This window comes from Synchiropus splendidus, chromosome 11 (assembly GCF_027744825.2).
Source record: "Synchiropus splendidus isolate RoL2022-P1 chromosome 11, RoL_Sspl_1.0, whole genome shotgun sequence".
NCBI classification, from domain to species: domain Eukaryota; kingdom Metazoa; phylum Chordata; class Actinopteri; order Syngnathiformes; family Callionymidae; genus Synchiropus; species Synchiropus splendidus.
This window is the reverse complement of record NC_071344.1, coordinates 9,965,235-9,990,234: the sequence shown is the minus strand read 5'-3', so window position 1 is coordinate 9,990,234 and position 25,000 is coordinate 9,965,235. Positions and strand designations below refer to the sequence as shown.

The 25,000-nt window shown below is 41.0% G+C and overlaps 1 protein-coding gene across 1 annotated transcript in view; it reads left to right on the top strand.

Annotated features, from left to right (window-relative positions):
• The first annotated feature begins 4,792 nt into the window (after positions 1-4,792).
• The window catches only part of gfra4b (GDNF family receptor alpha 4b), a 58,968-nt gene continuing 38,760 nt past the window's right edge, over positions 4,793-25,000 (top strand). The window contains exon 1 of the mRNA XM_053880056.1: positions 4,793-5,137. Within this exon, the coding sequence (XP_053736031.1) occupies positions 5,095-5,137 (43 nt within the window). The 5' untranslated portion in view covers positions 4,793-5,094. The remainder of the gene's footprint in view (positions 5,138-25,000) is intronic.

The window sequence follows — 25,000 nt, the reverse complement described above, 5'->3', positions numbered from 1 at the left end:
ATTATAAATATCTCTGGGTATATCTTTTTATCACAACATACAGTAAGGAGGTATCTATGTTTTCCCAGCAGAAATCTGAAGAGAAGCAGATGCAAGCTTACTATTCGCCAAGGGTTGAAGGTGGAGGAAGTGAAAACAGTACGAAACAAAGAGCTGTGAAATCTGAAAACCAGTGTCTTTAACTGTACTGGTTAGTCAGTTTTGTGTCGTAGTAGCAAGTAAATAATGCTAAAAACAAATATGTCCGAAGCTACTCTTTGCTATCTGTTCTGGTGCTTCTATTTGCCTAGTTTAAAATGAAAAAAGATATATAAATTAATTTTAAAATCAATGAAGAGTCAGCCCAGATGGATTGGAGATCTATGTTGTTTCACCTGGAGCTAGAGATGAACGTTGTCCTTCCTGCATGTCAACCTGGCACTCATTATAGCAGACTTCTGGATCACTCGGTAGTCTGAGTTAGTTTTAGGGAGGCAGAGATTTTTATCACAGAAACACAAAGCTGTGTTACCACTAATCTTCATTGCAAAATTCATAGGCAGTGTGTGAATTTGAATTACAACAGAGGTGCGCTCGCAAATACGTACTTTATGAAAACGTTCCCGTGGCACAGAGAGGCTTTTTAAAAACCTTTTTCAAGCTCATCTTGCACAAATGTTGGTCGACGCTCCTGGGACACGAATGTATTGTTCCATGCTTTCTCATTGCATGTTGTTAGGAAGTCAAAATGAGATTCACTGATGCGAGACGACCCCAGAGTTTCCTGTTCATCAGAGGAACTTCTCTGAGTGTCGGCCATCTTTGGTCAAAACTAAAGATTTCATGAACATGTCTCTGTTCCCTCATAATGCCATCACAGTTAGGACAAAAAGATGAGAATAGAATGCATTTCTGTGTCAGACAGTCAGGTGACCGGTAGTGAAACTGTTGAATTTTTGGGCAAATAGTCTTTTTTTTATTGAAAAGTTTGTGATTTGAACTAAAAGTTAAAGCAGTGGCTGATGGGAACCTGGCTTCACGGCCCACTGACTAGCAAGCTTGAAGCGATGAAGATCAATTTGCAAGATTAGTTGTGTGTACAAAAAAAAAAGTCATCATAATTCTCCATCACAGCAACAACAGCAACCTCAGCAAATGACTCTTTTGTCCCATAATGTCCTGATATGGGGCAGAACTGCCTGGACTGGGTGTTCCTGTGGCACACTGATGCACTCACTGACACGAACCAGTGAGCTCTGAAAACCACCAACCTGTGAAGCCTGGAGGGCAACATGACATGAAGAATGATTCCAGTGAGCGGGTGTTAATTGGTGACTGTGATTTGGGGCGTTGCTACATAAGTTAAGTTGTGATAATCATTCAGTGCAAATTTATTTCAGACACATACGACACACACACACACACACACATATATATATATATATATATATATATATATATAAATGAAAAATGTGGTCTGCATCAGTTTGACATTAGCACAATAAATCACGATGGTGGCTAAATTCAAGTTTTTATATCACCTTATTTAAACTAAAGCTCTTTTAATGTCTTGAAAATATTTGTATAAGAACTTCAGTTTTATAAGAATTTCAAGTACATTCAGAGTAGTCGAAACCCTGGACATTGTGTAGCAGAAAACATCCCTGAACAAAAGCAAACAGATGCTTTTGTTTGCTTTTGTTCCGGGATTCCTCCATGTTTGTTGTTGTTGTTATCATCCTAGCTGCCACGTGTCTTGTGCATCAGTGTGGTCAGTGGACCAGGAACTCCTGCACTTATATATATATATATATATATATTGTTTTATACACTTATTATCTATAACAGCAGTCACCACAGCTGACGATGACCAGTTGTTCACAGTGGTCCAAAGGACTGCTGGCGGAGCTTGTGTTTGTTCAGACCCGTGGTTCGGTGGCACCTGATCCAGAGTCTTCCGTAGGAGCAGCACGTCCTCCCTGCATCGTAGTGAGTGTAAAATGCTGATGGTCACAAACTGATCAGAAGTATCGCAGAGCAGCTAAAACAAATATGCAGCTGCTAGCGTCAGTGACATCACACTTGATCCCTACAGAGACTCTGATTTGAAGAGCCCACTGTTTCTGTTGACATGTTCTCTCATTCGTCTCATGGAGAACAGCAAGGTTCCTGTTTTGTTGGTGTTATATCACATGGTGAATCATGTATTCACTTTACTGACAGCAGCTCCAGAGGAAGATGGAGTCACAGATCCCATCCTGCCTGTCTGAAATCCTGGAGCACACACCACCAAAAAAAAATACAAACATTGAGCATTTGTACCAGGTTCTTAAGGGAAGTCAGAAACACTTTACCTGTTCTTTCAAATTTTTCAGGTTCAAGAAGAAAAAAAACGAAAAAGATGTTCCTCTCTCTTGGAAACCTGCTGCGGAAGTAAAGATAAGAGCTGCAGGACAAAATGTCTCTTCGGAGGTTCTTCATTCCGTCTTTGCCACAGCTGGATCATCCTTTAGGACCCCGGAGTGGCTTACCAAACACACACGTACTGTAAAAACACACATGCACTGTGACCGCCTGGCTCACCCATTGTGACCCTCTGTTATCTCCGTCTCGGCAGCTTTGTTTGCATGGATCATCTGGAAACCCCATTGGCCGTTGCCATTTTGAAGACACACTGAACGGAAAAGTCAACAACTTGAAATGCACATCCTGGCTAAACGGTGGGGAAAAGGGCTTTCTGAACCATAAAATGAACAGATGGAGCATGAACAAGAATTCTTAACACTGAAGAATCAATAAGTGTCGGATTCAAAACAGTGAGCAGCACGGGGAGAAATGAAGCAGCTCAGTGAGACAGATCTCTCTTGCTGTGTGGGGAGCGGTTTGACTTAGACCGCAGCAGGAGAAGCGTTTAACAACAGAGACTGTCCCGGTGACAGTGGCCCTTGTTTGACTGACCCCCCTCAAGCGAGGTAACTACGGTAATTTTCTCCTCACAGCAATACACCATTTGTCTTCTCATATTCAACTCTGTAACCAATTAGAGTTGCACCGTCAGCACAACGGTAACCGCAAGGCCTTCCACTTCCACAAGTTAAATGAGTTTCTCAGTCTGAGCGACCCAAATCTGTCTCCTTCAAGAAATCATCTCAATCTTGAACTTATGTGGTTATTACGTTGCTATATTTATTGTGACACATGTGCCTTGCAAACAGTCCAGCATTTTTTCCCCCCACGATTTTGAAGCTGAAGGATCTATCCTTACAATGAAGTCTTTACATTTTCAATTTAATTCATATAGTTTTGCTGCGTCAAGAGGCGAGTTCTCCTTTTTATTCTAAAGCCATTGTGGACGTTACCACATTTGTATAATGGAGCAAAAATTTAGTTAAATAAAAACGCTTTTAAGATGTTTTTCTCCTCAATGGATGTAAGATGAAAAAAAAAAGTATGGACATATTAGTGGAGGATGAATGGAGAGATGGAAAAGGGAAAGATGGATAGGGAAGGAAGGCAGGATGATAGATGACAGACTGAGAAATGGAAATCAAAAATGAGTAGAATTGAGGGATAAAGGAAATGGATGGCTGGATGAATACACAGATGGATAAATAGAGGGACGGGGGCAGACAGATGGCAGATGAGTGAAGATGAGTCAAGGAATGAATGCAGGGATAGAAGGAACGCATGGATGGATGGACGTAAGAGGAAAGAGGAAAAAGGAAAAAATTGATGGTGAAGAGACAGGAGTGATTCTTGATCAGCGATAAACAGGTTGAGTGGACAGATAGGTAAGAGGGGTTGGATCAATGAGTGAAGACAGATTGATAGAGGAATGGAAGGAAGGGGAGGTGGATGACATGATATGAATGAATGAACCATCATAAAACTGATGGTTGATGAGGACTGAGGAGCGTCAGATTGAGGGATAGAGGAGGTGATGTATGGATGAACAGTGACAGTTGAATGGCAAAGAATAGATGGACAGACAGGTCTGATTCTGAACACGACTGTGGGTGGGTGGAGGGGTGGATGGATAGACTTCAGATCGAAGGAAAGATGAAAACTGATGGACAGTTTGATGGGTTTGATGCGGGATACAATACCAAAAGAAAAGATGGGAGAGAGGGTGGGAGAGATGATGGATGGATGGATGAGGTCAAAAGATGAGAAGACAAATAATGAACAGAGGGATGAGAGAAGAGGACTGAAGATTTACGGCTAAAAGAAAGGTTGTAAAATAGCTGGATCGGATAGATTTGCACAGAGGGAAACTGATGGATTGATAACACAAAACAGGTGTTAAACAGATCAACAGATATTTAAACTTTGGGTGAGGCAACGACAGCAGACAGAGTGATGGAGACGTGCAAGGATACTGGACGATGGATGAATAGAGATGAGATGAAAGGACAGTCGCTGAGGAGGAGGAGATGGAGAAATGTTCAAGGGCTGTCATTGGATGGATGGAATTTAAAAAAAAAAAGATGTACTTGGATGACCACTTTAAAGTTTAAAAATGAAAAAATGCGTATGACAAGACGTATTTTATAACATTACTGTATAGGATCGCAAAGTTGATTCTCATTAGCGTAAATATTAGCTCGCATTAATAACACGTATCTGTCCAGCACAAGAGAATATTCCAATAAATGACCTCCCACCGCCACACGACTCCCCACGGACCCACTACACAGATCGGTCGTTCTTTATGGCGCCTCACGCGTTTACGTCCCGCGCGCACACGCACACACTCGCGCGCGCGCCTGCGGACGACTGTGGGGGCTCGTGGCAGCGCACACACTCTCTCCAGCAGCGGATAGTCGCGCGACCACCTCGACGCGCAAACACACAGCGGGAGCAGTGCGCACCGGACAACTTTCACTTGCTCTCCAGCCGGAGATCCGCAGCGGCAGCAGCATCTTGGAGGAAACGGATTTAAACACGTTCAACTGGAGACTTTAACGAATGAAATATTTATAAAACAAAAAAGGATTTTCGGGAAATTAATGAGCCGATAATGACCTTCTCCCGTGGAAGAGGATTCCGCGGTGTTCACGAGTAAATTACGCGTCAGCAGCTGAGGAACCGACTTCTCCGTCGTATTGCGCGAACATGGATCTGTGGGGAGTTTATCTGCTCCAACTCACAACTTTGGGTGAGTAACCACGAACCGAAAGTTCACATTTCAATTCTCAAAAATGGCACATTCATGTGTTCCGCTGGAACAGTCCGTTTTTTTACGGTGGAAGCTCCCACTCAACTGAGGTGATTTTTTTTTTTTTTTGGATGGAAAATACAGACACCCTGACGGTTGATTAAAAATCGACCCCACCGAAGCTGGTTTAATACACTTTGTGGTCGAGGCACGTCTCCGAAGGAGCCGCCGATGCAATTTGTGACACGCATAAATTACCTTTTACATTACTGGTTTCACTCCACAGATGGACTTAAATGTTTATTCTACTGAGCAAGTGAACATTCCCAGCAGCGCAACAATGAGTGCAGCGCGTGTCATTGAGCTACCTGCTCTCCATGTAATTGAATGAAGCTGGATTATTGATTTCTGTGGTCTAAAGAGAAGCTGCTATTTTCCCCCTGCCAAGTCTTTTTGTCACTATGTGTCAATCTCACTCAGTGACATAGATAGGGCTGGTCGTGGCCCTCAGATAATCGCCCTCTTTCAGGGCCCTACATCTGAATCACAATCCTTATTGTTGGTTGAAATGGGGCCATTAAAGTTGCAATGTGTAAAATGACCAGCTACAGTCAAGGAGACAGGTCGGTGCTGGGTTTGTTAAAAATATCGTGTTACGTTCATTGATTGAGTAATGTGAGGTTTCAGTGGTGGTTGGCTCTCATTACGGTTACTAGAAATAAAAATATCTTTAGAAAGATGTGAATGAAGTTTGTGTCAGCCTTCTAGTTTTGCATGGAAACAATAGCAGGCTGCGCTACCAACCTGACAACATGCAAATTCGAGTCAAAAAGGTTGGAAAAAGACACTAAAACACAGTAGTCAATGTTTGGTGTATGCTTTAAGGGCTGCATCATTTAACACAATGTCAGTTTTTGTTTCTAATATTTTTTCACACACTGAAGGTTACAGTTTTCATAGCTAACACTGTAAAAAAAAAACATAATGGCAAGGTCTGGTGGTGTTTCTACTAACGCTCTTGTGCAACACTGTGGTCAACAGCAGTCGAAAACAGAATGAGTCGATCCAGCAGATGAATTCTGAAATAGCCCTCATAGGTGACAAATCACATCCACAGCTGCTAACATGCCTCCATACAGTCGATCACTTTGAGTTGGCCCAAGTGCGCCTTGTGTGAAAATATTTCTGACTCCGAATTTTTTTATTCACCTCTAATGGCAGCTTGCCTCCGGAATGAGACCCTTCGTGCTAACATGGCGGTCTGCATTCACCGCTTCTCTTTTTTTTGGGATATTTTCACGTGAAAACTGCAGCACTATTCAATTTCATCACAATGGCTGAACAGTGTAATAAGACTCCAAACTTGCGGATTTGACTTTCTCCCTCGGTTTTGAAAAAAAGTTGCTGAGGAGATACTTTTTGTTTATTTATTAAATTGAGATAATGAGGCTGTCGGGCCATCTGCTCAAGTCAATTAGCCAAGAAAACACTGGGAATAAGGTCAGAGACGACGAGTCGTCGGGATGATTCAGCCCATTTCGGTGACATTGTGGGCAGTTTCACACTGGACTTGAGACAATAAATCCGGGCTCACCTATTATCCGGCGCTTGCTGATTGCCCCAGATACCTGCAGGCTCACACATAGGGAGCTCAAAATCACCACCATTTTCCTGAAAGAGCTCTTAAGGCAAACACTGGGAGCAGTGCCTTGGTGTTGGGGAGAGTTTCCATTAGGGGCTGCCACTGTGATTATTTCTTTGTTTGGTGAAACGCTGTTGCAACATAACTGGAAAATTGTTCTTTGTGCTCAATACGAAGCATGTTTTCAGGGCGTTTCACTGCTTTTCTACAGACATTCGCGCTTCAAAATTTCCCAGCCTCAAATTTAAAATATTCCACTGGCATGTGTGATTTGAATGTGATTTGGTTGGAACACATTCATATAACATCTACGGCACTTTTGAGTTGATGTGTCTGAGTGTGAAGGAAGCTCAAATAAATGGCATCCGGCTGCAGTTTCCAGCCTTCATTCAAAATAGACTCCTGAAAACCAACAGTACATGAAGAGGATATCACTGATTTACTTAAAATAATAATAATAATAAAAGATAAAGATGGACATGAGCGTCACACTTTTAATTTCTGCATGTACAGAGTTGACTGAAATAATGAAAATAAATAAAAGTTAAAAACAAAAGAAAAAAACAACACAATCATGCTTTCACTTAATGCAAATAAATGCAAAATAAGGAGAATTGAGATCACATTTTCGTTGCTTTTCAAACAACACTGGTAGAGTTTTCTGTCATATCTTTACTGTAAGGTTAGTTGCAGGTCAACTGCATCTTTACAGTAGAACAATAATTCACGCTAGCGAGCTCAACTCGCCAACATTCAGTGAGGTACATGACAAAGCGTTACTAACCTGTAGGAAGTCATTGTGAATATAGCTTGACTATTATTTTCCTAATCGAGGTATCACCGATTACTTTTGCGATGACAACTAACCATCAAATGTAAATGGCAGCTGATCACACCAGCGTGCGGCTCCTCTTACTTAACCATCATTGACTTAAGGTAACGGTTAAGTGCTAACTAAAAATAAAGAGATCTAAGACGATGATTTGTAGCAACAATATTTTTAATAGAACCAGTTACAGTGGTACCTCGGAAATCTGAATCGATTTTTCCCATTACAATGAATGGAAAAGGAAATAATGTGTTCCAAGCCTTAAAATAGTCTTTTGTAGGAGTGAATGTAGAGTGTCTGCTGCAGGTGCGCTGTTCCTCTATGTGTGTGGCCGCTGCATGTGGGAGGGGTTGCCGAGTGAGTGACGTCTCTCCAGAAGTGAAGAGGTGCCCGGTGCGTGTCCAGCTCTGAATGTGCGCTTCTGTGCAGTTTGGCTGTGACAAAGTCATAAACCAAGTCACGCTCTGTCCGAGACTCGCCTCATTTCGTTCGAAATCAGAAGCAATAAAATCACGAAATTTTTGGTCAAACGCCGATTTGTTCGAAGTCCGTGACGTTTGAAAACCGAGGTACCACTGTACTGTGCACTATGAAGACTGGACTGTTGTGTGTGGGGGAGGTTGACACACCGTTGCTTTCTCTGCAACCGAGAGTCAAAATAAAGACTTCACATTGAAATTTTTATGATTTTAGTGAAATAGTTCAGAGGAGCGTGTGTCGAGTTCAGTGAGTGTTTACTTGGACTGAAGAGCAGTGGTGGCAACTTCACATGCGCTGACACATGAAACCAGACAACAATAATGCTGCATTACTGGAACTCATCTCCAACGCTTTTGATTGTCTGATGTTGGCAGGCACAGTCATGAAGACCAGGGTGCCGGTGTCTCCTCAGTGCGCGCAGCGGGGGCTGTACAGTAACAACGCAATGACAAATTAGTACCTGAAAATCCATACTTTCATATTTGAGGATCATTGCTTTTCAACGTCTCAATATTTTTGACAACCTTACAATATAGTTGTAAAACTGGTACTTCAACTTTCTACAATATTATGGTTTTAGCAACCACTTCTATCTCCAGTACATAGCGGGGCTTGTTTACAACCCACCACCCACGAAAAGTGCCCACGTCCAAAAATCTGTTTTTCTTCAGTGATGCCTCAAGTATTCACAGTTTTGAATGTTTAGACACCATAGAAATTAGATGGTGATCTTTGGGAGGAATAGAAAATGGGTAAATATAATTAGCCAACGATAGCCTAGCACCAGGTCAATGAGAGTATTCTCGAAAGAAAATACAGCATTGAAAAAAAAGAAGAAAAAAAATACTGAACGTCAGAAAAAACTGTTGTCCTTCGGAATTCATGGTTGTCTCCACGTTGCCAGAGGCAGGCAGTTTGATGCAAAACTCACCCACACTCGACTTAAATAAGTGAGAAGTTCAAATAATAAATATATAAACCATGAGGAAACTTCCTCCACGGGCATCTGAATTTTTAGTGTGTTTCATTTAAGCCTTTCCTTGTGGCAGCTGGGATGGGCCCTACACCCGATGATGCTGTCAAGGAAAGAATCGGTCTTTAATATGTTCATTCTGAATAGATTAGCAGTGAAAACCTCCCACGTTATTGGTACTAGTTTTCTTTTTCGGAACCTTCAGCTCTGGAACTCTTCACTGCAGTTTTTTATTGGAGCTTGATAACAGACAGTTACATTAAATTTCGACAGGCTAAGCTGAGGTTTTCTCTTGCTTGGACCGCTCGGGTCAGGGGTCTACAACCTTTCATATTAAAAAAGCCAATTTCAGCATCTCACCCACCGACTGAAATTCAGTCAGGGCTTCGGTAGCTAAGTTTGATCCACTTCTTCCCTCACATCTTTTTTCTTTGATCGCCGTTCAGCAGGAACTTCAGAAATCATTCTTTCATCTAAGGTTTGATACTTTGCAGAAAATACTGTTCTGAAAATTTCCTTGAACAGCATTTTGGGGGATTTTCGTGCTTTGACCATATTAAAGTGTTCCAACATTCCTGGAAGTAAATGGACACTTTCAAGGAGAATGAGTGTCCAAAACCTACTTTCTTGAAATGGGTAGCCTGTCTTGGATGGTGGAAGCCAGTCCCACTAGTGTCCTGTCAGTGAGTCACCAAGACATGTGAATGAAGGAGTCTATATAGGAATTTTTTGGAAGCCATCTGCATCCGTGATTCAATTGTCCAGTCAACAAGATAAGATAAAAGTTGCGAGGCAGAAGAAGGAAAAGGATTCTCGGTGCCCCAAGACCCCCCTAGTCTAATGCCAGTTTTGACAGAGTTATATGACACTGAATAATACCCTTAAAAACACACATACAGTTCATCTGCAACAGGTGTGGGCAAACCTGTCCTCAGCTGTAGAGCCTAGCCTTTATGGTGGTTGAGTGTAGGACCACCCCTGGTTTGAATACTACAATAGATAAGTGGAGCTCCTAAGAATGTCAGTCACCTACCAAAGGCAGTGCCTGAAGTTTAACTTGGTTCAATGCAGTACCCCGGACTCTGTGTTTGATGGGGCAATCCGTAAATAATTTTCAGGGTTGCCAACACTGAATGTCTTGTGCTCCTTAATATGTGACAAATATTTTAAAATGAATCAGCGATGATTTCTCCTAGTTTGATTTCCTCCTTTTCTGACCGAGGTGCGCGGTTGAGGACTGTTCGTGAGTCAGTACATGCAGACGGAACATGACCTTGATAGCTTTTTTTGTTTGACATCTCTGACGCATTTTTTCCTTAAATTCCGCACAATGGTTTGTGTCAAAGCTTTTTGATTCAGGCGTTAACATTTATGCCAAATGTGCTGTGGTACTCTATGTTATTGGGTCTCACACCAAGCGCCTGACAAGCAGCAAAATAAGATCAAGCAAGCAAGCACGAACTCATCGGTTCCCTGGCATGTTGGTCCAAAACGTGAGTCCTGAGGCAAGAGGATGTTCAATCCGGGGCTTAAGGTCCTGAGCAAGACATTCATCTCCAGGATGGGGGTCGGTTTGTACGTTCCAAGAAGGCGAGGGTTCAAACTCAGCTGCTGTTGCATCTAGTCCTATGAAATGGAATGAAAAATGAAATGGATCTTGGCAAACTAGGTGTCCGGCCTGGATCTAATCTGTGTGATAAATGTGCTCGGGGTCTGGCGCTGACACTTCCACACAGAAGCTGGAAATTATATAGAATTAAGCACAAATGTGCAGTGTAAGTAATTATTAGAGGTTAGATTAGAAACCCCAGAAGGTTCCCAGAATGGTGAGAAGTTGCAGCGCAGACTTCACATGGTTTACAGTTTTTGTTTCATAATAATGATCCCAGTAATGATAGCTGTGCAAGTGAAATGAGGCCAAAATGTTCTGAGCTTTTGCAACAGAAAGTAACTTCAACGACGTGTTCGCTGATGATGAACTCTTCTATGATACAATCACACTTTAGAAAAAAATAGAAGCTTAAACCCTCAGCATTTAAAAAGTGTTTGACATGGCAGTGATTCTTCCTTGTTCATTAACATCTCTGAAACGGAATACAATGTTGGGCCACTCTGTTGTTTCATCACTGGTTTCTTCTGTCTGTGCAAACTAAGTGAACAACATAATTCAGTGCTCATCTATGAATATTTAACATGCGCTTCTTTGCGTAGCTATGATGAAGTACACTGCTGAAACTGCACCATCTGAGCCCAGCGCTGATAATTTGAATCATTGCTATTATCCTTTTTGTTTGTCCTTTATAGCGGGTTTATTTCTATGGAATATAAGCAATATATCAAGCACAAAGCTGTGTCCAGGCGATATTTTTTGATTTAGCAGCTTTGACATTCCGGGACCTGACCTGTGCGTTTAATGGAGATAGATCAGTGGAGGGGATCATGCTATTATCTAGCATGATGGCCTCTTGGGTGGCATTCGTGATGAATTTCATTAGAAGCAGGTGAAGATCCCATCAGAAGCCCCTGCGCTCCTCATAGGGCCTCATGAGTTGGCAGGAATAAATGTCAGTTGCCAGTTCTTTACACAATCTCTGACCAAATCTCTCATGTAATGAGAGGTCATGAGAGATGCGATGCATTGATTTTTTTTAAAAACCTGATCCAACTGGAGGTCAGTGATGCAGCTGGTCATGGGTCAAGGAAGGATCTATGATATTCAGAGTGGAAGCTGAATACATTTTGACAATGGGTTTTGCCTCAACAGCTGAGGATCGAAGGCAGCAAGTAATCAATGTTATATATTTGTAGATATCCAGATGGATGGAGTGTTCCGTGAATTTCATTTTCTGGTCCATCAAAGCCTGGAGGGAGACGAATGAACACAGTCAGCTACATTTCTGATGGTCAGTCAGCTTTGAGTTCGTCGGCCTACAATGGATTTGTCATCACAGCTAGGTAGAGTCAGTTAATGTGTTTTGCTTGTGCCTATAGGAGGGTGAAGGTGAGGTAGCTTTTCTTAGCTCCCTACGATAAAAGACAGGGGACAGCTCCCCAGTCCAGACATAGACATGCAAACACTGCATATAAAGAGACAGGGATAGGGAATCAGTAGTTGGGTTTGGTCTACTTTAGTGTACTACAAGAGTGAAGTTTCAGCATGACTGAATCACTGAAAGAAAACATCAACGTGAAGTTCAAAGATGTTGCAGGTTGTGAGGAAGCCAAGCAGGAGATTCTGGAGCTGGTGAACTTCCTAAAAAACCCTGCTAGCGAAGGCCACCATTATCTCCAGTGGTGGCCTTCGCTAGCAGGGTCTTCCCAGTGCCAGGTGGACCAGAGAGCACAGCGCCTTTTGGAATCTTGGCCCCGAGTGTTTGGTATTGCTGAGGGTTTTTTAGGAAGTTCACCAGCTCCAGAATCTCCTGCTTGGCTTCCTCACAACCCGCAACATCTTTGAACCTCACGTTGATGTTCAGTGATTCAGTCATGCTGAAAGGCTTCCCTATATATATATATATATATATATATATATATATACATTCACTATGCAAAATATATATATATATATATATATATATATATATATATATATATATATATATATATATATATATATATATATATATATATATATATATATATTTTGCATAGTGAATGTAGTTCAAACAAAAGTAAAGCTGATTTAACTGTTCTAATGTCAAATGTGTGTTAGGGTACGACACACGGAGGGCAGCTGAGGGGGATAAGCTTTTTAGGACTTTAAGACTTTGGATGAAAGCTACAAGAGACCCACTTGCTTGAGGGGCCAATCCACATGTCAGTTGACTTGGGTGAAGACCGCACCACACCACACCACACCACACCACACCACACCACACCACACCGAATGCCTGTTTTGTGGTAGGTTAAAGTGGTGCTTTTCACTGCGCGCTCCAGCCACCCGGGTAGAATGAGAGGATAGTCCATGCTGGAAATCAGTCTATTAAAGTAACATTGCGGTGGCGTCAGCAGTGCAGGCACCAAGCTTCAGTTTTGACCACATACCAGCTATTTGTAAAGTAATTACTGGCATATTTATGGTTAATACTCTGTAATGATGGTGTTATTTAGAGTGACATTTTGAGTACCATTCCAGGGTAAAAGATAGTCAGGCTCAACCAAACGGTCATCAGTACTTTAAAATAATATAATATAATATAATATAATATAATATAATATAATATAATATAATATAATATAATATAATATAATATAATATAATATAATATAATATAATATAATATAATATAATACACGTATGAAGATGTAGTTTGCAGGTTACTGCTATGCCAGGAATATACATGGGAAAACTACTCATTGAGTTATTTAATGTAAATCATTTTAAAATAAAAAGAAACCGACAAAATAAACATACAAATACAAAACAAGCTCAACTTACCTTTTCCTGGCACATTGGTCTCCAAAGCTGTCGACAATCTAGCATTGTCACTCTTGTCGTGTGACTGAATGAACAGCTCTGATGAATAAATGCTACCTAGTTTCAGTCACCGCTTTGCATGGAGCTGCTCCAAATTCTGACTGCATTGGGAGTGAGTCAGTCCGGGTTTAGACCACGGTTTCACGTCAGAGAAATCACACCTAGCTGTATAATTGCTTCCACTTTCTTTCTCTATTGGCGGTTTCTCGTGTTCGAGGCAGAGCTGTGAATGTGCTTGATTCATCCACCACAGCACAGTTGAGCTTAAGCGATCGCTGTTCAGAGTCATGTTCACTTCATAGCAGAAGCCAGTATCACTTCACTTCTGACTGAGAGGTCATTACAGTCGTTGCAGCACAATAACATATTGTGACGATGAATAGGACGATGCACTCCTCACGTGCGAAGCCGTCCGGTGTTTGAGGGGAAATCTTGAGTTGACACAGGAAGCACAACCTTTTCTGCCATTTCTAGGGTAGGTACAGTCAAGTGGTTGCCCTGTGACAGAGTGGTTGAACTCATCTTTTGCGCTCGTGTCAAGCAAGACACTTAACCCTCGACTGATAATTCAACTCCGTTGCAAGCCCAGCACCACTTGTTTGCTTCTTTAAAAGGAGCAATATATTGTGTGTTCGCCAGTTTAGCAGCAATGAATATGCAACTTTGCGGTTCCGAAATATATATTTACTTCCCGCTACTTGAATCATGAAGCTTTAGCACCTTCCAATTGTGTCTGTATTTAGCGCCTTCCAAAGGTATATAAAGTTTGTATGCATTGTTGAGCACACCGCGGTGTAAGTCTCTGCGGTGAGAAAGAAACATTATCACACTCTCAGTAAAGCCTGTTAATCAAAATCAACTTTTTCTATTTTTTTAATAAAGCCTTGACACAATATATATGTGCCGCACTAAAGTGACTCATGTAAATTTTATGATATTCAAACCGGCCTAGTCCGCATGAAGCACACACCTATATTTTCTTCTGTTTCCAGGGTAATATTAAAAGAAGAATTCAGCTCTTATATTAAAGCAGTACATTTCCACAAGGCTGACAATGGCTTTCATTAATGCTATGTATTAATTATGAGTCTCTGTCGAGGAAGGGTGGGTTTTGCTTTTATAACATGGTAAAAAAAAGTTCCATTCAGTTAATGCAGTTGTGAGGGCCTGCACACTTGTGACCTTAATGCAGCCATTACTTCTTGGATCTCAAGAGCCTTAAGTGATTATTAGACCTCGTGGCTCGGCGTTGCGTCTCTTGAGTCTCATACAGGAAATCTGACTCTGATTTGAGTTTTCCATCGATCCATATTTGAGTCATATTCAATCACTGGCCTCCTGATGGAGGTTAAAAGCTTCTGAGACACAACGACTGATTCCTTTCTCTTGCAGCCTTTCACTGTTCTCACAAAAGTGAAAAATAAAGTAGTAGCTGTAAGAAGTGGTCCGTCAAACACTTTGGGTTCAGCTGTCACTTATCAGTCAGTTACACTGACGTTAACCGGGTGGCACACGTGCAACCCTGCAATCATTTACAACAGCTCAGTTTGCAGAACAAGAGCGGGATTACTTTCTGTCGGAAGTACTTTAATTCTTGCCTCTTAAAATTCCATGTGGGTTTGACAACCTAAGGATTTGTCCCCCGGAAATTACCTTAATATATCCCCTTGCTTTCACACATCCAGGAATCAGAGTATTGTGTAGTTGCCTTGAAAAGAAGTACAATGACTAAGCTATGTATAAAAAGTTGGCTTTAGATTTCAAAGTAGTACTACTAACTTCCTGAATCAGACAGTGTTGGCACTTGAAAGCTCTGGGAAGTGATGGGGACTCCAGTTTCTCTGAGGCACAAAATGTAGCAGGACTGTGTTAGTGTGCGTGTCGGTCAGTTTAAGTACTCATTTACGAACTTGCGTGATATAATGTAAATGCCAGTTGGTAGAACATGGGCATTACTAACTTCCGGATCCAATTTCCGCACCACATTGGACAAACAGACCAGCTCAGGCAGTGGTACTCCCTGTTGCTACACGACGCTAAATGACGCCATCGCGTGATTGGATAGTGACTGCATATGCACAAGACATTTGCCGCCTGTGAGTGGAACCATATTCACTGGTCATTTGACGCTGGACACTTCGATGACCGTGACTCCGCAACGGAGCCGCTGCAAGCTGAAGATAGCAGCAAACACGAGCTTTTAAATAGAAACTTCAACCAAGTCGCTAAATATGTTGCTTTTCAAAATAAGAATCACCAAGAGCGTTCGGAAGGTCACTAAATTTACCAATAAAGGCACCAAGTTGGCAACCCATGGCAGAATAAATGGAAGAAAAGTGATGGAATTTAAAATCTCTGAAACGACCTTGTGTCAGAGCAGACACACGACTTGTGGGAGACACCGGTGGCTAGACGGCTAATTTTCCGTGTCATGTACATGCTATGCTACCACAACTAATGCTGACATGGAAACGTCTGACACATTGGTGGGAGTTTGACGTACGTTTGGGGTCTATGAAGAACTGGAAAGACAGAACTGGCAGTTCAGCACTCTTCCCTCACCAGTTCTCCTTGGGAAAAAAATGAATCAAATTTGACTCAAAGGACAAAAGTCATCAGTATCTCTGAAACTCTGAACATTCTTATCAAGTGAACAATAACCACTGATTCTCAAATGAGAGCTGTTCCATTGTGAGAGCTCCATTGAGTTAAGAATACGTGAATACTGCATCAGTGGGAGGAGATGAAGCAGAGAGAGAATGAGTCTGACTAGACTGGATTCAGAACTGTGTCGCAGAGGAAGAGATATTAGTATACTAGTATTAGTCTTCAACAGGGTGGTATTTTAGAAATAATCTTCGTAATAATAGTAGTAATCTTAATCTTAGTAATAATAACAATAATCTTAAATCCCACAAGATGCATACAACTCTGTAGCTCAAATAGAATTGGCAGGAGTTGTTCCATGGCGTGGGAGCTCTCATCATCTTATTGTTTTCCATCTGCATTTGAGGACAAATCTATGTCTATGAATGTCTTAACTTATTTTGCATATCCAAAAAGGATATTACTGTTTTTGTTATTCATCTTCTCACACACGTGTATCTGCTTCACGCAGAGTAAGTTAGCAAAGATGACAGAAGCCAGGGAAAGAAATATTTCTTTTAATCATGAACCCCAAATGTTCGCCTGTTCTGGAACAAGCCACGGTATTGAACAGCTCTTTGAAAGGAGATCCGGCTCCCCTCAAAGCGCCATAAATCCCATCTCGCTTATCTACGTGTTTGGGCCTACCTACATATGCGAACACATTTTCTCAGTAATGAACAGCAATAAAACAAAATTGCTCTCATGGCTCTCACACAAGCAGGAAAATGACTATCTACCGATGCGCTTGTGCAGGATGAAAGATTGAATGCATCATGAGTAAAAACAAAGTAGTCAAGAATACTGAAACTACTCCTCCTAAACACTGCTGCTGACTTGTCTTAACCTTGAAGATTACAGTTCTGTGAAAATGAAACCAGACAATTTACAAAGCTGCTTCTGCAATAGTTCCTTGAGATGTTTTCTTTTTCACACTGTGCCATGCATTTTTGTATGCTTTTAAATTATTTGATGATGATTTAATCTTGGACTTGTAACAAAAGATGAAGAAGAAAGAAAAGAAACTTCAGTGGTTGCCTTTCTCATTTTCGTTTTTCCTGTTACTTACTCATCCATTTTGTTCCCTGTCTCTCCTCTCCCCGTATCCCAACTATCTGAATCTGGCCTCCAAACTTCTCCAATGGAAAATCAAATTTTGATTTTTCAGATTTGACTTGGACTTGAGGGTAAAGGATTCGAGACAGGACTTGACCTGATACGAGTGTAAAAAACTATTGATGCGCTCAAATATCGCGATACTGGTTCAGCGATATTGTATCAATATTTTTGCTGAGATATCACAATACTTCATTGTGTGATATTGTCTTGATATTTAAGGCGGCTATTCCAATATTTAATACTAAGATATTTGGATATCTGCTGCATTTGTGATGTGTTTAATGTGAACATTTTCTTTTTGGACTTTTTGGAGTCTTTCTGTTCTTTTGGTGATTAAGAGAGCGATTTATTCCACTATTGAAGTGTGAAATTTAACTGAAGGTCTAACTGGACTGACATAAAAATGAACAGATTTTCTTGCACATAATATTGTACTGTAGATTTCTCCCCTTAAATGAAGGCTTTAATAGCAATATATTGTTGAAACAATTTATCGTATATATTGTCTTGCAATGTATCGCATCACCACTCCTGTATCTAGATACCTGCCAATACATAGGTATGTGCAAACATATGCACCCAGCTGTGCCGGCAGTTGCTGCGGTTCCCTTCATCAGCAGCTATAACCTAGTGCCGAATAACAGTGGCCAACTGCTATGTCTGTGGCTATAGAGTAGCGTCAAAGATGCCCGATGGTCCATGTCAAGTTTTAACAGACGTCTCAAAATGCATTCTGACATGTCAGTCATGTAGCGGGATACATAAAGACAGAGTGGGTCGCATCATCATTTCATGCTAAACACTATAATATTTAAAAAAATATTTATATATTTAATGCCCCTGATGATGATGTCACAGTTCATGCTTTGTTTTCCTTAGATCTAACAGTGCTGTGTTTGCATGTGGACTGAATATTCATCAATTTCTTATCCTAATCAAAAGACTTGTGACTTGACTTCGACTTGCATAAAATGACTTGTGACCATCTCTGGCTTGAGTCATGAAACAATTGTTAAAATTTGTCAAATGCTGATTTAAATGATGAAATCCACTGTTGTGCTTTGAGCCTTTCGATTTCTGTTTATTCCAAACCAAAGAAAACACATTATCTTTTTAAAATGAAAAGTTTGAATACAGTGGCATTGATTATTCTTCATGTTAAAAAGCCCAGCGACTCTGAACCAGTGACTGTGAATAAAGAGAAACTCTCTCTCTCTCTGCGCTTAAATGATTTTTTTCTGCAAGAAAACAATCTGTGAGTTTGTAAGTGAATATTCCCAACAGTTTGATATGAAGCTCTGAATAACCACAATATTAGTGGGGCTGAGACTAACACATCTGGTAAATCAGCTGTGGTAAGAGGATAAAAACTGTTTGCATTTCCATCTGGTGGCAGATGCGAAGTCATATGGATGCTATATTTATAATTCAAATGTATGTCTTAAAGGTTTTTTTTTTAGTTACATAGGAGAACATAAGAACGATGATGAGGGACACATGCTTCCTTGCTGCGACACAGTTCCCTGAGCGAGAGGGCTTCAGCAGTCTCTGTGACTTCAACTTCAAAGAACAGTTTAAAAAAAGTAAAGTGTGTTAAAATCCAACATTGTTGGGCACTGACAGTATATCTATCAGAACTAAGAGCCAAACCCACTCAGAGTCGAAATATCAATATTTTTATTTTAGCATAAGTGCAGCTAACATGAGCCAGTTTTTTTTTTTTCCTAGGTGGTTCAAAGGGTAAAAGCTTATCTGGTGGGAACATGGCCATTAAACCGCCTTTAAAGCCCATGAAGACTAGATAAATCACTTCTGATATTGACAAGAAGCCACAGTACAGATTTTTAAATTGCTGTAAAAAACGTCCTTGCCAATATCCTTTCTTTGATTTCCCCTTCATAAAAACCTGTTCTCACTATCTCTTGGTCGCTTGATCTCCTGTTCAGCAGATGGCCGCTTCTAATTTGAACAGAAAGTTGTCAGCGTTTTGCTATTGTTTCCCATAATGTAGTGTGTTTTCTTTTAATATATTCTTAAAGGAAACTGATTCATCAGCATACCTTCAAGTTTATTTGGTTTTACCTGAAGAGTTGACTGGATTCTATCAATTCAATCTATTAGCAGCAATACAAAGTTCACATTTTCCCACTGAAGGGCTGTTTTTCAGTCATACGTGTCACCCATTCATGTGGGCCAGTAGGCTCCAGGAGTCCCTCCTGGCTGGCTCAGCAGGTTGTCACCATCCATTTCTATGGGCCATTGAGTGTACCTATCTATCTATCCCATTACCCCAGCAGTGTGCTGGTCTTCGTGAATGGATATGTACCACTGAAAAATCACCATCGAATGGACTGATCACGCCCCTTATGTATTGTTCAACAGTCATGTGTCAGTATTACAGTTAGAGGAGCCACACAATTGGTCCTTGGCTAGCTGGCACGGTCAGGTTGCCATGGTCTCTTAGGCCTCCAAGCAAGAAGTCCCTGTAGGCCCCGCCTCACCCATGCCTCACCTTGCACAATTTCTAGGACATTTGTGAAGAATACTGAAACTATAGATCATATAAGTTCTCAAAGTGAGGTCCTGCAAATTGCTCAGTGTAGTAGTCGATGAACGTTTTGGTATCCCTTGGTGGACCCCCTAGTGGCTGGGGTTCCAAGCAGTTGCCTGGCTTGCGCGTCCTCTAGTCCTTGGCTGAGCACAGATATGCATCTTGTGACTTCCCCTTTCCTCTTCATGACAAAGGTTGCACTGCAAACTGATGATATAGGAATTGTCTTTAGTCGATGGCACAGAAATCTGCGACGAAAACTACAAATCTGACATTTCTGCCCACGCAGTGACCATTATGTGGATCAGACATGCCATGAAAATTCTCATTTCACACCCTGCTTACTGGAGGAAGGAGAGAAACAAATGCCCATGGACTCTTTTGAACCGACTCAGACCTTCCATCTATCAATATAAAGCTTCATTTAGCGGTGTCTTCCAAAGCAACCGAGGAGTTTAACTCAAAAACAATGTGCTTGTGTCTGCTTGTTTGGAGCACTTTTCTCTGCAGTTTCAGTACCTGTGTTTCAGGTTACCTTTGGAGCTGTTTACTTCACTTCTGTACTGGTTGATCAGAGTTGAAAGAAAAACACACTTGATCACACATTTGATCATAAACTAAATAAAAAAAACAGCCTCTACCGTAACCACACCCAGTTGCACCAATTTTCTAAAGCTTGAAAACAGTGTTTTTTTTATTTAATTAAATTTTTATTTTCGCAAATCCATTTTTTAATTTATTTATTAATTTTTCTCAGGTCACTTGAGGTACCGTATATATAGATATTTTTGTGGAATTATTGTGTTCAACTATAGGTCATCGATTTCAGCGTGATAGGTGAATGCAGACCACTACCTGTCATTGCCGATCACGTGTGACAGTCGGCGCACTGATGAAGACCCACTGGCTGTGATGCGTCCGCTCCTCCCCACTCGCTGCTCATTGGGCAGCAGCCTGTCTGCCGTGAAAGTTCTTGCAATCTGTCATGTAAAGTTTCCATCCTGCAGCACATGCACGGGACAATGCTATGCAGGGAAGCGCCTTCATTTAACACGCCATTTAAAGCGCCAACACTTGACGGAGCACAGAGTTTTCCGGGCTCATGAAAGTGAGCGGCTGGTTCCTCTGCAGCAGCTAAGGCTTAGCAACACCCGCCGGTCCGAGTGTGACATACAGAACGCTAAGCAAAATGCTGAAGAAATAATCATGAATTTCACCAAGCTAGGTGACCAGCCTGTCTCAGGTGTCGTTTATGCAGAGACGGAAACGACAGAGTCTCTGGCTGTTTTGGAGACGTTTGCAACGTTTGTCATCAAAATGAATCTGAAACTTTTGAAAATATCCGTAGTGGAAACTTTCATAAATGCAGTGCTCTCTGTCTCTGTGTCCCGCTACAAGCAGCCAGTTTGTCAGTATTTCATGGACATAGCAGCGTCTCAAGAGATTCACCAAACTGCAACGTCTCACATACAATTAAATGTTTTTCAGTTGTCTTTTTGACATAGTTGCTGCCTTCTGCCGTCGCCTTCTTATATATAGTATAGTAAACCATGTCTGAATTAAAATGATTTAATGAGACCTCCTCCCCCAGATCGGAGCAGTCAGGTAAAATGAGATTTTTCTTCATGGCATATTTTATTTCAAATTGATTTATTTAGCTTTGTTTTAAATTTTATATTTTTTACATTTCATATTCAGTTGTTTATCATTTCAATATAATATAATATAATATAATACATCTCCGCCAACTCCAAGTAACAAGGCAACAATATGTCAGCAAAAGCTTGATTTCTGTTCCAGACACACAGGGAATTACTATTGTGTTTTGGTTTATTTGGTTGTTTTAACAGACAGCCAACTCCTTATGTACTCAACAAAAAATAATATCGATGTTGATATCATTTTTTAGACGGTTGTTGGTGTCCTTGGTGATATGATGCATCCCTAGATGTTAGTACTCAACAGTGTAGCTTTCAATACACTATTCAAACCACTAATAAAACAACCTCCCAATCTTAAAATGAATAAAGAAGAGACCACTCAGCTGCTATGTTGTCACTAAATTCCCATCTTAGGATGAGTGTGCACCTTCTGCCGTCTTTTTTAAATTTGTGGCTGCTCCTCTGTGCTCTTATTCTGTAGCACTGATATGATTCAATTAGAAATAGTGTGGCCCCAAACTTTATGCTATTTAATTACCGTTGTGTTTGTTTGTTTACAAGCACCAGGAAGTGAATTACACTGCAGTTCAACCAGTAAATGGAATAGTTCCTTATCAGCGTTCCCAGACCGGACCGTGTCCCAGCGGAGCTACTGCGAATTGTTTCTCATCTGAATTAATTTTGTGTATTTTATGCCTTGGCTGAGCTTTTCGGTTAATCAAATCACTGGAATCAGTTATCGTACAGGCACAGTAAGAAGGAGCGTCTGGGAATGCTTGTTAGTGGTAATAAATAGCAAGATATTGTCTGATCAGGGAGGTACAGGAATGGGCCGAGTCACATTTCTTGGGTTGGGCGCAGGTCATGTGACTCGACATGATGTTCAAAACATTTTTTTTTTCTCAGTGATTTTGGAGAGAAATTGAATCACGGATTTATTTCGACAATATTGCATCAACATGTAAACACTTGTCCTCTGCACGGCAGACCTACACATTATGATGAAAGAAGATGAAATGATGCATAGACTGAGGTGATGTATTTAACAATTGAAGTGTAAAATGAAAAACTTTTAATCACTATAGTGTGTAGTTGGCCTTATAAAGATGTACTATACTTATTGTTAACTTTAAAATCATAAAAAGCACTGCAGCACTTGGAAAAAAAATACTATAGACCCAAACCTGGTCACCGTGTTGAGGGGCACCTCACACCTAAAATTCTTTCCCCTTGTAGAATTGCTTTGGCGGGGAGTCGCTCAATGGAAAGCGAAGTGATCTCACTTCAAAGTTGACACCATGGACAACAAGGAAAGCGATCAAATAAGGAGCAAACGTGATATACCGGTCGCGCAGTCCAATGATCTTTGACTTTGGTTGAACCGCTCCTGCTCGGTCATCAGACGGTGCTGTTATTGTTTTTCAAAACCCAGCCTTTGCGCTTCCAATGTTGCATGTAAATTTGAATTGAAAACATAGTTCTGGCCTATTGACGGTACCGAAAGTCACCCTGACTAAAATGCACGGCTGTTTGACAAGCTTTAAATATTAACACAGAATGGATGGATCACCATTCCATGGCTTGCCTAACCCCAACCACCGTATATTTTGTGTCACGCTGCCGCTAATGTGTTTCAGTCAGTATAGGATGCCACTTTCCCAATGTCAATTACGCCATGGGAATGAGGATGTGTTGGCTTCAGCAGCACTGGGCCCCACCAGCTACGTTCATTGTGGTCTCTCAAATCTTTTTTTTCTATGTCACGTGAAAAAAAAAAAGGTTTGTGGTCATTTTCATATATTAATTATTAGTTCAATAAAGTTTTGAACTCCTACTTGGTAACAGGAATATATGAAAACAGTATTTTCGTCTGTGCTCTCTGTGGTCTCTGTCCCTTTTTCCTTTTCTGTTTCCTCCAACAATGAACCCAAAAATCCGCGGAGCAAGTGACCTGGAAACTGAATTTCCCCCGGGTTTGAATAAAAAAAAATATGCTAGCCTTTACTTTATAGATGTGGAATTTGATGACTGGCAAGCTACACTGTTGTTTTTTAGCTCAGTGTCCATGACGCAGATTCGGATGGGAGCAGCACAGTAGTGGGTAGCGTTTATTGCCAGTGGGACGAGGTGACTCGGATGAAGTAAAGCAAAGGCCAGGCTTGGACATTTGGACTGGAATATGAATCACCAAGTTCCAGTTAAGTTATGATTTATGCCAGAGACGCTGCATTTCTGTGCTCACATCTGAAGAGGAGACTCATTGGTGAATGGCAGAAAACGCACACGCACAGGAGAGAAGCTCTGTAAGGATGATTTTTTTTTTCCCCGTGGGACGTTGCACGCTTCCCTCATGTATATTATTGTATTAGAGAAAGGGCACCATTTAACACGACAGAGTTATCGATTAATGCAGTTAAATGAGGGTGCCTCAGCGTACTCACTTGGACAAACTGCAAAAATAAATAAAATAAAATCAATACCTCAAATACACCTTTAGTAATCCTTGTAAAAAGTCAATAAATGAAAATACAAGAAAGCTTATTCCATCTGTGCATTTTCTTTCACATTGATGATAACAGTGAGTGAATGTCATCCAGATAAACAAAGTACAGTAGACAGTGGACAGAACAAGGCTGTATTAGTCATAATGACTTCTTCTTTGAAGTATCTATAAATGACCATGTGACGCACATGAATGCGTCACTGAATCCGTGGTGCTCCTTCTTTGGAGCGCTTGCAGTAAGTGCAAACCACCACTGCTACAGCTGGGAATGGCAATAACTGTCTTGTAGATAATAATATTTCCCCCCTTGTTTTTAACAGTTCAGTTTTGTTAATGTACTGGAAAATGTATTGAAGCTAAAATTAACAGGGAATCAAATCTACTTGTGGAAAATGACATGAGTTTATTTCGTCAAACATAACTTCATTATTATGCTTTCCAAATTCATTTGCAGGTACATAAATCCACCTCAAGTTGGTGGAGAGGATATTAAGATGGATTGCGATCCCAGAATATATTGACTGCATGACACCTTGCATTTCAATATAAGTCACGGGTCTGGCGAGTATGAAAGCACTGTATATACTATTTACTTCCGTTGGTCTATTCTTAACCCCACTAGTCCAGTTTCATCAAAATGTTGTTGAAGGCGTTTTGCCTGTCATTTCTCCTCTGCTGAACGCGACGGTGAGGGGTGACATCAGTCCAAGCTCCACTGTATGGCCTTGTATTGGGATGACAGACCGAGGATGGAAAGCTGCTGGGTTCCTTTGGTGATCCAGGAATGGAAACACACCATTACAAAAGCAGCAGACAGGAACTGGCTGGAGGGCACCTGTCTCTGCGGAGGATTTACAACATCTGCTGCGTGCTGGAGAAGATGCCACCTTCATTTACTGCTGCTTGATTAATTACATCACTGGTTCAGTTAACGAATTTCACACAAGACTTCAGCTTCCAAATTCCGGCATTTTATCGTTCG